Here is a 15,338-nt window from a genome sequence, read left to right on the forward strand (position 1 = left end):
GGGGGGGCGCCGGCTGAGGGGAGGGCTGCGGCGCGTGCGCAGTGCGCATGCGCGAGGTCCGCCCGCCGTCGGTTCGGGGAGGCTGAGGGGAGGCGGTGGAGCCAGGGCGGCCATGAGCGGGTTCGGGGCTGCGGCGCCGCTTTCGGCCTCCTCGGCCGCTGCCGGGGCCCGGAGCGGGAGCAGCGACAGCCTGGAGAAGATTGACATGTCCCTAGGTGAGCCGGGGGGGCGTAGGTTTGAGCTAAAGGGGGTGCGGAGCGAACCAACGGCTGTGGGGGGGGCGCCGTTATCGGTTGGGGACGAGCCCAGAGGCCTGAGGTGGGTCCCCGGGGCGGTAGACGGGTGTCCGGGGCAAGGCCCAGACCTGCTTCTCTTCCCCTTTCCTACTTCCCTTCCCCTGTCCTCCCAGTCTGTCAGGAAGGGGCAGGGCCGCATCAGGCCTGCTGCCCCTCAGGTGGGGCCCGCAACCTGGCACCCCTCATCATTATATATTTCCAAACTAATTCTGCTCTGATCCTCGGCTCTGAGCCTGCTTGATAGTTGGCAGAACATTTGATGGATGCCTGGAGTACGTCTCCCAGGCAGGGTTTGTTCAGAAAAACCCCAGCAGCAAAAAGCTGGTGGTGTGGCTCTGAGACTACTCTGCTGTGCTGCCAAAGCATGGTGGGTTGGTACCGGCAGGAGGTTCCCTTCGAACACTGAAATCATGGCTTGAATGCAGCGGTAGATTTGGCCTTTGTGGATCACCTTAAAATAACAGGATGTGTATGGTTTTTCCCTTTGTAGGGGATCCAGTGGAGTTCTTTGTTCTGGTGATGGCGATGACTTGTGAAATGATGTTTAGAGTTTTTCTGAATGTCAAGTCCCATTACAGCATTCCAATAAATCTATTTTTATTTATGGACTAGCATACTGAGTCTTTGTTTCCAAGGTTACTAAGAATAAGGTCATTGATTCACAGCAACTAGCTTCATAAAGTTGAATATTTTCTTATTTGGCCAAATTAACTTTTGATTTTGCCACTGCTGCATGTTCTGGGCATTGCCCAGTAACAAATGGTGAAGAACTGTTGTGCTGTCATGGTGGCGTTTTGTTTAAGAATCTGTAGAGGGTAGGTGTGTCCCTTAGCTTGTTTAATTGCAGGGGAAACTTGCATGAGAACAGTTTCGTCACCACCTACTGTCCCTAAGTCATAGTTTTATGACCTGCTGTAAACGAAGATAAGATTCATCCCACATCTGTCACGGTAACAAAAAATTGTCATGATGCTAAACTAGGAAATCTTAGGATCTGGATCTTAGTGTTGAGTATTTTCTCATGTACTAATAAAGATTAAAACTATTTTTATTGCTAGTGTGTGCAACTCATCTGAGGCTAAGTCTCCAGTTTGATAATATTCCTAAATTATTCTGCTGTTCCAGATATAATCTTAATCTCTGATTGCAGATGAGGTAGGAGAATACATTCCTTAGTTAAGACGACCTGAAGCATAACATCCTAGATAACCTTAGTTTCCCCAGATAAGAGAAGAGCTGAAACTTTAGTTCTTTTGTTTCAGAAATGTGTAAGCCTGTGTGCACGAACAGCTGGTTGTCTTGCAAAAAGGGGATCTAAGATGGAGCAGATGAACTGAGAAACAGGGATCCATGTTCTCTGAATGTGGTAGTTTGCATCACAGGTACACTGGGGTGGAGGTACCCCTTATGCAGAAGTACATAGGGTCATGGAATCATTCAGGTTGGAAAAGACCTCTAACATCATCTAGTCCAACCTTTAACCTTGCACTGACGAGTCTAGTGCTAAACCATGCTACTGAGTTCTACGTGTTTCTTGAAGAGCTTCACGGTCAGCTCTTCAAGACCCTGGAGGTCCAAGGTTGGGAAGCTTTATCTTTTGCTCAGCACCAGTTTATTGCTAGTACTAAGTTTGAGCAATGCTTCCAGTTGAGTACTGCAGTTGTCAGTGATATTTTTAGCTATTTTTGAGCTGGATACCATTTTGGAGTGGCTTTGGTTTCCTTTGTCATACAGAAAGGTTTGTTCAGGAATCCTTCCTCTAGGGACGAGCTCTTTGGTAAAGATTTTTCTATAGCAATCAAAACCCGAGTGACCTGTATCAGCAGTCCTTCACCTAATGGATTTTTTTTTTCCAAATATTCATTCATTTTTGCAGCAAAGTAGGCTGATTTCTCTTACCTTTACTTCAGTAGGATACAAAGCATTTGCTAACAAAATTTTGTGATTTTTTTCTATTCGCTGTTTTCTCTTTTCTACCCCATCTAAGTCCATTTGAACTTGGTTAAATACAGCAACCCTGCTTCCTTCTCTCCCTGACTCAGAAGGGGATGTCCATCTTCGTGGAAGCTCTCTGGAATATGATCTTTGTGTCAGTTGTGCTCCCACGATTGAGATGCAATAATGTATAATCTGACATCTTCTTTTATGGTGTTTTTGTAGATAAGCTAACAGTCAAGTAAAGGCATACCACAGCTGTTACTTTACACTTCTCACCTGAGCCAGCTCCCTGATCAGTGGATGAAATCAAGCTGGTGTGGCATGGTTTGCTATTGACAAACCTGTTTGCTTTTCATTAATTAATCACTTTATAATCTTACATATATTCTTAAACCCAGTAATAATTTGTTCAGCATTGTTCCCTGGGAAAATAGATAAGATGATTGCTTTGGATTGCAGGTACCTAGGCAGAGAAGTTTTGCTTGCTTTTTCCTGTCATCTGAACCTCAGTGAATTTATAAAGATAACTGATAGCCTGAGTTCCTTTGATTTCATTAAGTAACATAGGATGAAGGAGTTAAGACTTGAACTAACATTTGTTTTTTCTGTAGCCTGGAAGGTGTGAGAGTGAGATGGGAATACCTTTTCTTCAGTGGTCTACAAAAACTATCAGATTATTTGTTTTAAAATGTAATGTTCTTTCAAGTGTCTTGGATGTCCTGAATGTGTGCAACAACTTTTTTTTTAGGACATTATATTATCAAATAAGGACTGTAAAGCTAATCAGGACTGGATGCTTTATGGAGATATTACTGGAACCTTAATTTTTATGTGCTGGTTTCTCAAGATTAACTGGTTTGTTTCACGTAACTCTAAGCAGCTATGGTTTATTTTCTTTAGAACTAGAATATGTCTGCAATATGTCAAATCTTTTTTTTTTTTTTTTTTTTTCCCCTTCTTACAGATGATATAATTAAGCTGAACAAGAAAGAAGAGAGAAAGCAATATTCCCCCAAAATGAAGAGAGGGCTTCATCAGAATCGAGCTCGGCAGTTCAGGACACCAGGCTCCAAGTGGGGAATTCAACAACAGAAGGGTGGGTATATCAGATATGATGTGGACTGATGTTTTTTGAGCTGAAATGCAAGCTCCTGAAAATCTATGGATTCACACAGTCATTGTGTGTGTTTTTCAAATAGTGTTATAAAGTTGATTATAATTCAGCTTTTTGCGATGTGTTTACATTTGTTTTTTTTTCTGCTTCAGTATGAGAACAACATTGAGATGTCTGGCCAACAGGGAGCTTAGGTGCTTTGTGGATTCTCTTGATACAAGGAAGGATTGGCTTTCTTTGTGATTTTTTTTTTTTTAAATTTTCTTTCCATTTTGGAAATTGTGTTAATACTTGGTCCCTCAGAGATGGATAGAGAGTGTTCATGCCAAAACTCATATATTAGGAAATGCGCAGGCCTTGCCAAACTTTGGAGCTTTGTGAAAAAGAGCCAATAGATTTATATATGCTAGGTAGAATTCTCCTAGTAGGCTTCCCAAAAATAGCTGTTACTGCAGTCTGTAACGCTGCCTCTGGGACATACAGATGGATAGTGCAGGGTGTCTGAGTTGGCTTTTCTTGTTAGGACTTCGGGTTGCAAAGGAAGTACCACATCAGCCTTCTTAAGTCCGTGCTTTTACAATGGAGTACAGCAGTTGGGGAAAAAAATCACGTAGGCAGGGAGTGAAGAGGGGAAAAGTGCGCAGTAACACCTTCACTGCAGATTTCCTGAGTAGCTGTCAGATGTTTCAATAAGTAGAAGTCATTTTTAGATGATTCCCAGGTATTAGTCTGGTACATGAAGAGCACCTACTAGAATAAAAACTGTTCTTGCCTGCATTTAATTTTGAAAACTACCTCTTTAGCACTGGTTGATACTGTCCATACAGAGCGTTTACCACCTCAGCTCACTAAGCGTTCAGTATACACAGTTTCTTGTTAAGTAGCATTTGTTTAAAACAAATGCACATCTGTCTGGTGTATTCACAGTATTCCCATGTTTTCATTGTCACTGCTACAATATTTGTTGTAGCAGTAGTTTGTATTTGTAGACCCAAATGTCTTTTGGAGATCAGTGAAATGTCACGTCACTCAGAGTTGTTTTGCTTTTCAGACAGGCCAACATAAGTGTTAATTAATGTGTGCATCTTTGGTAAATTGTTGACAGTACAGGAGAATGTTTTAAGTCAGTCAGCTGAAGTGTAAGAATATTTGTGGAGGTGAGACAGAAAGTGAATTTAACTGGCAGATTATCGAGTCCAGGCTTCTATTTACAACCACAGTTCTCCAGTACAATTGTTTGTGACCTAAAGGGTACAAAAGAAGCAACTATTGCAACTTAGACTTTTAGGAAGAGCTAGAGTTTCAAATACAAAATCCATAATACAACTGTCTTGGCAGTTATTTTCAACTCTTGGAACTTTCATTCCTTGTCTGCCCTTGTTCTAGGGAAAAAAAGGCAAACTTTTTTTTTTCCCAGAATTGCTAGCTTCATGATTTGTTGAAACATTGTGAATAGCTTTAACTGCTCCATTATAGACAGGTCCACACAATTCCTTCCATACGTTTCCTCCCATTGAAGCAACCCTCATCTATGTTGTTTTTGAGTAGAAGGTATCATAGTTCTTCTGAGGATCTTAGTTATTACTTACTTATGACCAGTAGATTTACTGCTACTCCATTGCCATTGAAGTTATTTTGATTAGTGGCAAATCCTCTCTTTTTTGTGGACAGCTACAGAAACCACAAATGATCAGCATTCAATTCTCTCTGGTTTTAGAACTTGCTGCCAAACTCTCTGAAAGGAAGCAAGGAACTTGAGCTGGGACTTTCTCAGCTTTTGTGGGGAGAAGCAGAGAGAAGATCATTGTCCATTTAAATAAAAGTTGTCCTTGGTGATACACAGAATGCAACTGCACAAAACCCTGGGCAGCCTGAGCTGACTTTGAAGTTGTCCTTTCATTGAGCAGAGCTTGGTCCAAAGAGCTTGGGAGGTCCCTTCCAGCCCAAATAACTCTGTTTCTCAGCTCTTCTTTTAACGGGGAAGAGCATTTGTTAACTGTCTGCACAGTGTGGTTACATAGCAGTTTCTCAACAGCAGATTTATCCAAGCTGGGTTCTGATCCACAGCTTGCCTCATCATCCTGTCTCCTGAGGAAGCACAGATCTGTCATCAGTGCTATGAAGTCACATATGTCAGGACTAGATGTGTCTGTCTCTGCAGAGCTGACTTCTCAGTCTTAATTTATCTTGCAGTCTGAGGTTCTAGAGGGATTGCTAACTTGGGGATAAAACCGAGGCGTGGTACGTTTACATAACGTGAAGCTAAATGGCTCCAGACAGGGTTAACCAAACCCTTGTAACCGGAGACTTGAGATGTTTGTACTACAGACCTCAGACTTGCAAGCCTTTTATATCCAAAGACAGCTGTCATTTCTTAGTCTTGTGTAGACTGCCATGCAGGCTTCTAATTGAAAACACTTTAAATGTGATGTAATTCATATACTGTTTAATATGGTTTTGTGGGCCACTTGCTATATTCTTTTTTTCTTAAGTTATGCCTTGGGAACCACTGATGTACATAATAAGCTTTGAAGTGTTTTTTTTTTTTTATTAAGTTGGTAATTTAAAGTGCTGAATTATTGGTTTGATTTTATTACTCAGCACTTGATGAAGGTCCATTTTGGTGTATTTGGTAGTTTCCTATGTCAGAAGGACTCTTAAGTTGTTCCTGCAGACATGTCAAATAACAAGTTTTCAACATTAATTAATGCAGTGAAGGAAAGCAAAGTTGTGATCTGTATGAGGAGGTGATTATTGTTGTGCTAGCTGTACAGTCAGACTTAATAAAATAACTGAATGACCAAACTGTCTTCAAGTGTAGTGTTATTTTCTGCTCTAAGGCTAGAAGTGTGCAGCCAAATAACCTGCGTTGCTTGCATAGAATCTTAGCACAAACTTTGTATTTCAGTAAGAATTGTTGAACTCTTCATATTTTTTTTGCAGGTTACGGTAAAAATCGTTTGGGACACAGAAAGAAGATAGCAGGGAAGAAGCGTTCTTACGGAGTTAAAACTGGCTTGGCAGCCAAGAAAGCAATGGGTTCACGCAAAGGAATTAGTCCTCTGAACAGACAGCCACTTAGTGAGAAGGTAATTAATGCAATTCCAGTGGTTCATGTAATTGTCTGCATTAGATGTAACCCTGACTTTGCTAAAAGAACACATTAGAAATGAAACACAATGGCTTCAGACTAGTGCTACTGAAATGTATTCCAGTATGCTGGTTCTGTAGCATGCAGACACCTGGTACAACCTCTTACGAAACTGAAGGTGTGTTGGTTGAGTGGTTTTTTGTTTTGAGAGAGGGATGGATACTGACGAGGTTTGAAAGGTTTTGAAAACTTAGCAAGCCATGAAGACTGAAGCACAGAATTACGTTCTCCGTGAGAATTCTCCCACGTGCCTGGTGACAGGACGAGGGGGAATGGGCTAAAGTTGCGCCAGGGGAGTTTTAGGTTGGATGTTAGGAAGAACTTCTTTATGGAAAGGGTTGTTAGGCACTGGAATGGGCTGCCTAGGGAAGTGGTTGAGTCACCATCCCTGGAGGCCTTTAAAAGACGTTTAGATGTAGAGCTTAGGGATATGGTTTAGTGGGGGACTTGTTAGTGTTAGGTCAGAGGTTGGACTGGGTGATCTTGGAGGTCTCTTCCAACATAGACTATTCTGTGATTCTGTAATATGTGAGTATTTATGGTACTTTTACAAGAAAAGCTCACTTATTAGGGTTTGTTGTCATCTATGTTGCTTTGCTACAAACCAGTAATACAACACACATGCAGGTGTTAAACATGGGCCTGTTACAAAAGTGAAGTTTTGCAAATAGCTCTGTCAGTAGCCTCCCTTTTCTGCATTCCTCCAGTGCAGTCCTGCCTGCTCCATCTAGTCGGGTATTGTAGAAAAGGGATTGCTTTTGGATTTGTGAAGAAGAGTAATTTGAAAGTTGTGTGGAGGAGGTATTGTCAGTTATATATAGGGAGGTAAAATAATCAAAAAGTAATGGATAAGCTTTGCTTTTTTTGGCCTAGTAATGAGGGGAACATATGATTCATAACAGTATAGACACTATTTCTCAAATTATAGTGAACTGTGAAAGGTGGGCAAAGTGAAATGTGTTCTGTATTCAGCTTGTAAACAAACAAAAATTGAAGAAAAGTCTCAGTTTCCAGGAAAACTGACAAAACTTGAACCAGCAGAAGCGCATGCAGTTACAATACACAGGAGAGAAATAGATGTTTTAAAATGGCAATTCTAATACATATCTGTTTCAGTTTATTAACTAATTCATTAAATACTTTCCTTTTTAGAGATAGGAAAGGACTCGGTCGTAAGTGCGTATTCAGGTTATAGCTATATCATTCGTAATTCAACTCAGTGTGTGTTTGTATGTATACATTATACATATGTATTGCATTTATTTATTTTCTTATTTTTAAGAATACACAGCGGAATTATCCAGTTTTGAAAAATAAAACAAATTTGCAGAGACAATCTGATATGCAGAGAAAACAAATCCCAGTCCTCAGGAGGCCTGCTCCACTAAACAGAAGGTAAAATGCCGTGTCTGCTTTCTGAACTCTTCTTGATAGCTTTCCATAATGAGTCTTGTTTCTGACAGAACTGTGTCCGAGGGAAAATGGTTGGTATTGGCAGTCGTAGTACTATCAAGACTGTTATGTGTATGAAGTTTAGTAGATCTGAAGCTGAACATGGCCTCAGTGCAAAGGCAGATATTTATTACTGTGTAGAGGTACCTGCATTTGTGAGCATCTGGTATTCTGCCTTCATTTAAATCATAGGCAGCCTACATGAAAATGGCCAACATGGATTTCCATAGCTTCAAAGTGACGACCATGGTTTAGTGAATTTTCTAACTAAAATGTCTTTGTGGAAGCTGGTGCCATCTTCAGCTTCTTGGAAGGTATTGCATATTTTATTTATGCTAGAATTGATCTATATCAATTACAAACTGCAGCTGAACTGGTCTCTGTGATGGAAATTTTCACTGTGTGACTCTTGTGGAAACTGTAAATACAGCTTGTTTACAGTTACCAATATAGCTCTCTTTTTTTTGTTTTTGTTCTATCTAATATAAATTGCCGGAGGGTATTAAAGTAAAGAAGTAGAATTATTAACCTGTGACATAGGAGTTCTAATGCCAGGTGCTGCACTTGGATCATAACATCCCCGTGCAGCAGTATAGGCTTTGAAGAGAGTGGCTGGAAAGTTGCCTGGCAAAAAATGACCTGGGGGTGCTGGTCAACAGCTGGCTGAACATGAGCTGGCAATATGTCCAGGTGGTCAAAAAGGCCAGTGGCATCCTGGCCTGCACCAGAAATAGTGTGGCCAGGGAAGTGATTGTCCCTCTGTACCCAGCATCACACTTCAAGTACTGTGTTCAGTTTTAGGCCTTGAGTTGCTTGAGTTGCTCAAGTGTGTGCAGAGAAGAGCAACAAAGCTGGTGAAGGGATGAGTAAACAGGACATGAGGAGCAGCTGAGGGAACCTGGGCTGTTTAGTGTGGAGAAAAGGAGGCTGAGGGGAGATGTCTTTGCTCTCTATAACTACCTGAAAGAAGGTTGCAGCAAGGAGGGTGTCAGTCTCTTTTCTCAGGTGACAAGTGATAGGACATGAGGTGACAGGATCAAGTTCTGCCAGCAGAAGTTTAGACTGGCTGTCAGGAAGTGTTTCTTCACAGGAAGGGTGATAAGGTATTGAAACAGCCTACCCAGGGAGGTGGTGGAGCCACCTTCCCTGGAAGTATTTAAGAGATGTGTGGATGTGATGCTTAGGGACATAGTTTGCCAGTGGACTTGTAGTGTTAGGTGGATAGTTGGACTTGGTGACCTTAGAGGTCTCTTCAAACCTAAATGATTCTATGGGTCTATAATTTCTAGTCCTAGAGATTTCTTCATTTTTAATTAACATGTTTTTTTCCTAGTAGGTGAGAAGTTTATTGCAACTGAAATGTTCCGCCTCAAAGAGGCAGCTTTGCAGATGTCTTTAGTGGGCAATTGGGCAATTTCCTGACCTTCATAGTGGTCATTTTCAAATGTTATCTTTGGAGCCTTTGACTACATTTTCGAACTATTACAGGAATAACATGCCGTCCGCTTTTGCCAGAATTGGAAACAAACTAAATCAACAGAAAGACACTCGTCAAGCAACTTTCTTGTTTCGAAGAGGCTTGAAGGTAATAAACATAGCTGAAAACAAAGTTGTGCCACAGATTTTGAGCTAACCCATCTGATCATCAGATCTAAGGAGAAACTTCAAGTAGGCTGAAAAATAGGCACACGTTCTTCTGGAGACATGTACTCGTCCCCTTCAGTTACTGTAACCCATTGAGTCTTGCTTCCTGTTTCCGTATAGCTTGACTGTTCTGAAGGGCATGGAACTTGTCTGAGTATTTGTGGATAGTTATAAGCTATTCTTCCTCTCACAAGTAAATGTTAGAAAGCAATGCACAGCTTTCAACAGCTGCCTTCAGGTAAATGATAGAGCAGTAACATGTTTCAGAATCTGAATATGTTCATCTTATTTGTATTCAAAGAGGGTTTTTTGGTTAGTTTGAATAAGATCAAGAAAATAGAAAGGGGATATGCAGTGAATGGTGTTCTCGGTTTTCATTTATGCCTTTATTCTACATCTGCTGTAATTTTAACTGTAGGTAGTTACTGTCTTACATCCACGTGAATTGCAGAACTACAGCCATGGCTTTTCTTGCTGGCCTGGTAACACTTTGGTGCATCTTGGTAGTGTTTGCTGAAGTTCTCAAAGATGTTTCCATCTCTTTATTGGTTAAGTTACTTAACCAAAGAGTAATTTTCTTTCAGTGCCTTTACAAAGTTAGTAGTTTAAGCCCCTCTGAAAGTACAACCCAGTTTGTGCATGAACAGCTTTAAACTTCTATTTTTGAACTGCTGTATTTCCAGTTGCTACAATGGGAGTTGAAACAGTATGCAAATCCAGTGTCTGTATTGATGTGCTTTCAGGTGCAGGCCCAAGTGCAGACAACAGAAGATCTTGATAACCAGACAGTAAAGAGAACTCGTCAGTAAGTATTTCACTTGGAAAACTTGAATATAGTTTCTTGTTTATACTGCTGTTCTCTGCTTAATTCTGGCTTCTGCTCCTAGCTATGGTAATAAAATCCTTTTTTTGTTCCCCTATAGGCATCTCAACTGAGTGACAGCGATCCTCCCCCTATTTTTCTCAGCTGTTTTCTAAAGTATTCCTTAATTTAAGTAGGAGGAATTTGTTTGCAGTAAGACACTTGCAGGAAGGAGGGGGAAGGTGGTAGCTTCAGAGGAACAGACTAATCTCTCATGAATACTGCATAGATGAGAATTAAAACTCAAATGTCACTGCTCTCCTAAGCTCTTGATGCAATTTCCATTTTATTTAGTATAAATTAATTATTTAAATTAAATATAATTATTATTTAAATATATTTAATATAAATATAGAGCCTATGAAGGAGTTTGTATATATGCAAGGCAGGCTACAAGATGGACACCCTCCTCTCTCACCCTTCATATTCATCTCGTATCATTCTCAGCTCTTTGCAGTTTTGTTGATAACAAAGCAGGCTGAGTAAATTTGGCTGAATGTAGTCTTTGTATTGGCTTATATTCTGAAAACTTGCACATTCCTTATTAGCCTGAGTTCTGGACACACATTTGAAGATATTCTGACTGAAATTTCAGCAATATTTTTGTGATTTCTATGTTTTCAAACTAGATGGCGAACTTCTACCACAAGTGGAGGGATTCTGACTGTGTCCATCGACAACCCAGGAGCAATCCTATCCCCCATGTGAGTTTGAGAAATAGTTCTGAAATGTTAATGTAAATGAAATCACTGTTCCTGAACCATTTAAGCAAGTTCCGTTGGGATAGTCTTTCATGTGACTTCAGTTTTTTCTGAAGACTTCTAAATCTGTTCCCTTTTTGAGTATTTCTGAGCTGTGTGTTAGTAATACCACAGCTGAGTTTAAAAAGACATCTCCCTTTTAGGAGCTTGATCTGCTATGTAGAGTCGAAGAGTGGTGGGCTGGTAGATCTTCACGTTGTCTGCCTGTTCCAGTTCAGGCTATGTTACAGCTGTTTCCTCTCTGATCTGAATGAAAATGAATCTAGTTGTTGAGTGATGGTAATAGTTTCTTCCTGATCAGTAATGACGCTGCTAGAATTGTGCTTAAAGAAAGCTTTGCTGTATTTGTCTTTATGAAATTGAAGGCACTGTTGATACATGAGGTGTTTTATTAAAAATCTGTTGAGTAGCTTTTTCCATCATTGACATTTTATCTGCAGGGAAAACTATACCAGTTCTTATTTTATGTATTTACAAGAATAATTAACCATGAATAATGGGTTTGTCAGTAAAAAAAATAAAATGGCTTTCTTTTGGGACACTTGCTGTCTAGTAACAGTAACAAATCCTACACTTTTATAGTTCTGCTTCACTTTAACCTCATTGAATTTGAGCCCTCCGGCTAGTCAGCCGGCCTCATCAAATGGCATGATGAAAAATTCATATTTCTATCAGCAGTAAGGCTTCATTGCATAAAACATGTATTCAGTGTCCTGTCTAATGTTCTTTCACAGTTCCCAGAAATTACGATTAACTCGTACTCCTGTGCCCCCATTTCTCATGAAGAGGGACCAATCAGAAGAGAAGAAGATTCCCAAAGGGGTTCCATTGCAGTTTGATATTAATAGCGTTGGAAAACAGGTAGATGTAGTTTCATTCCTTGACTGTAGAAGTAGTTTCAAGACAGATAAAATCTGGTGAGCCAGGCACTTTTCTCCTAGATTCGCTAGTGAAAAAAGAGGGAACTGGTGACGACTTAATTTCCACTTCTAGTTCTTCCACTAACTTGCTGTGTAACTTCAACCAAGTACCTGAACTCACTGTTCCTGTTCCTCTAGTTTACATCTTGAACACCCACGTGCTTTAAATAGGATTTAAAATGCTGAATGTTTCTAAAAGCTTTCTGGTGTTCCTGCTGTGCTTGAATCAGCAAGCATGCGTAATTCAGGAACAAGCGTCATTTGGTGATGTAACCTGATTTTATAGGGCAACTTTTGCTATGCATCTAGCATTTAAAAAAAAAAGGCGGGGTGAGAAAATCAAATGTGATCGGTGTGATGACACAAACACTTGAATGATTAATATTTTCCCAAAGTTTAATGAAGATGAGTGATAGGATGCAGAAATCTTAGTGCTGTCGTTGATTAAATTCTTACAGGCTGACAGATGCTGGAGAATTTGACCACAAGATGAGACTGTTCTTGTAATCAGTTCCTTGCTGCCATCTGCAGAAAACTGCATAGGGTCAGGGCATTGGTCTGGATTTGTTCCTTCAATGAACAAGTAGTATATCAAAAATAGTTTACTATTATATTGGAAAAATTACTTGAACTTTTGGACTAGAATCCACTATGCAGCCTCAACTGGATGAACTGGAAAACAAACTGCATTATAGTGGTTAAACAGCCGTAGTTGTATAAGTTACATAGAATCTGTATGGGGAAATAGGTGTAGTAAAAGTTCCCTTTTCAGTCTGTCTGTCCTTAATTTAACTTTTTTACAGTTTTCTGAGTAGGCTGTCAGTCTTGACACTGCATACCATGTATTCTTAATAAATTCCAAGAAGTAGTAGCTCTTGATTTTTAAACGGTGCAGGAAAAGACTAATCCAAATCAAACCTTTTTTGTTTTAGGAATTTGAGTTAGGAAGTCGAGTGATGAAAACCAAATGAGGAAAAAAGTACTCTTGTATTTATTACTTTGACTAAATTAACCTAACATCTTTTAAGTTTATGAAATTATTTTATTTTTCAGACAGGGATGACACTGAACGAACGTTTTGGGATCCTGAAGGAGCAAAGAACAGCGCTGTCTCAGAACAAAGGAAGCCGTTTTGTAACAGTGGGCTAACCTGTCAAATGGACTTAAGCGTTGATCCCACCTACTTAAGAAAGTGAGATAAAAGTGGGCAGAAGAATATGGCGTACGTCCCTGAAATTCTCCAGACTTCTTGCTAAGATGGTGGCACTGTCTTTATTACTTTTACTTTGAGCAGTAAAAGACATTTTGCCCTGAGAGGGGGAAAACTGGGAAACTGATCTGCTGGAGTAGCACCATCACCTGGTTGGAAAAGATTCTGTTGCCCAGCTGTTAACAAACACCGATTTCGGTTCATCTTGCAACCAATATTTAAACATGAAGTTAAAAGGTTTTTCTTTCTGTTTAGAAGTACTCGGTATCTGTTCTTGGACCCCTTCTATAGTAAAGATTGTGTCAGTGTATCATTACAAATCCCACTTTAGGATGTTAGGGACTGCCTATGAACTTCCCTCTGGACTGCAGTTTGGCACTGAGCCTCAGTCCGTGAATACTTTAGTAGTGATGTAGCAGCATTTTTCATGGGAGCATTGGTTGTACTTCTTTGTGCTTTTGAAGTTCTTTTTTTTCCTTTCTTGAAGACTAAATGTTTTGCATTCTCTATTTCACAAATAAAGCTGTTAGCTGAGACCCATAATATGTAATTGGGAGGGAGACTATTCTACTCTTATCCTTAAAAGTGGTCCAGACAATATTGGAGGAGTACGGCACAGGCAGTATGAGAGTAACTTATATTACAAATATCTCAAGTTCGTTAGCATCCTCTGCAAATGGAGGTTATACATCTCCTATTTTTCTTAAACTTTTGCTTACTATTTCTTTTTGTAAGTTTTTTTTTTTTTTTTTTTCCTCAAACTTAATGCAATAACTTCAAATTTTTGGACAATTTCATAGGAATAAATGCAACAGTTCACAAGAAAGTCAGTGGCATGGTAGAGTTCCTTATATTCCCAGACACAGGATTTTCATCTTGCAAACCTTGACCCAGAGGATTTTCTGTGGCTCATAGAAATGGCCAGAGGCATGCAATCTAATGGCACTTGCTTGTATATACCAAAGAGAGGTAAAATGTGAAGTTGATCAGAATTTGTCAGGCGTCTTGAAATTGGCCGAAACTGGGGAATGTCACTGGAAGAAAGCCCTCAGTCCACCAGCATGTGTAAGGTGTTGAGCAGGAGCGTGTAGTCACTTGCTGCAGGCATAGCTTTGTGTTTCCGAGTCTGCAGGATGGTGAGGACTGGGGCATTCTCAATATTAATTTATGATTCCTAAAAGTGAGGCACCTGTTCAGGAATAACATACAGTTAAAACTGCTTCCAGCCCAGGAATTGATGAGTTTAACCCTGTTCTGTAGCAATGGAGTTTAGGTACAGCCACGTAAAAGACTGGTTGGTTGCTGCATCCACGGATGTTCATGGTGTTTGAAGTGGTTTTACTTCATTTTATTTTTCTTGAAGAGTTTACATTGGACTTCTTACAGAACCGGTTTCCTTGCATTTTTATCTCAAATTCCAAGTTAACTAGTGTTTACTGGGGACTTCAATGTTTGAAGAGCATTGACTGTAGAAGGGCTTTCATTCATACAGCAATTTTAAAGTCCGAACGCATCTCTGATGCTATATAGAACTTAAACCTTTATTTTTAATGTTGACAAATATACCTTAGCAGAAATGAACTAAGCATAATGGTGTTAAGGTGTTTTTTCTTAATTACTAGTAGGATTTTTTTTGAAAAATAAAAATGTCCCACTGTTAGAATTTGAGTAGATAATGTGGCGTCAGTCATTCTGTTTCAGTGTATACATTTTCCATGTGCCAGGATGCAACAAAAAAAAACTCGTTTGCATCAACATAGATGCAAAACATTGATGCAGTGCATCAAAAAAAAATGCTAGTTTGTATTTAATGAGAAGATGCTTTACACTGTACCTTTTGGTATTTTTTGGAAAAGTTATTACATTTGATCTATTCTGAAGCTGTTAATTTTTTTTTTTTAATAAAAAGTTACAGGTTTCATGCTGTCTTGTCCCTTATATAACCACTTGGGCAGTAATAATATGCATTTTCTGATATATCTTAAGGGGT

The 15,338-nt window shown here is 39.8% G+C and overlaps 1 protein-coding gene across 1 annotated transcript; it reads left to right on the plus strand.

The window, feature by feature from the left end:
• Positions 1 to 48: 48 nt before the first annotated feature.
• Positions 49 to 15,267, plus strand: FYTTD1 (forty-two-three domain containing 1). The gene is made up of 9 exons (XM_035334676.1): positions 49 to 215; positions 3,199 to 3,330; positions 6,292 to 6,437; positions 7,782 to 7,894; positions 9,440 to 9,536; positions 10,339 to 10,400; positions 11,087 to 11,161; positions 11,953 to 12,079; positions 13,192 to 15,267. Exons 1-9 carry the CDS (start codon positions 113 to 115, stop codon positions 13,285 to 13,287), a joined length of 951 nt encoding a protein of 316 aa, XP_035190567.1. The 5' UTR covers positions 49 to 112; the 3' UTR covers positions 13,288 to 15,267.
• Positions 15,268 to 15,338: the final 71 nt, after the last annotated feature.

This window comes from Oxyura jamaicensis, chromosome 9 (assembly GCF_011077185.1).
Source record: "Oxyura jamaicensis isolate SHBP4307 breed ruddy duck chromosome 9, BPBGC_Ojam_1.0, whole genome shotgun sequence".
Lineage (NCBI taxonomy): Eukaryota > Metazoa > Chordata > Aves > Anseriformes > Anatidae > Oxyura > Oxyura jamaicensis.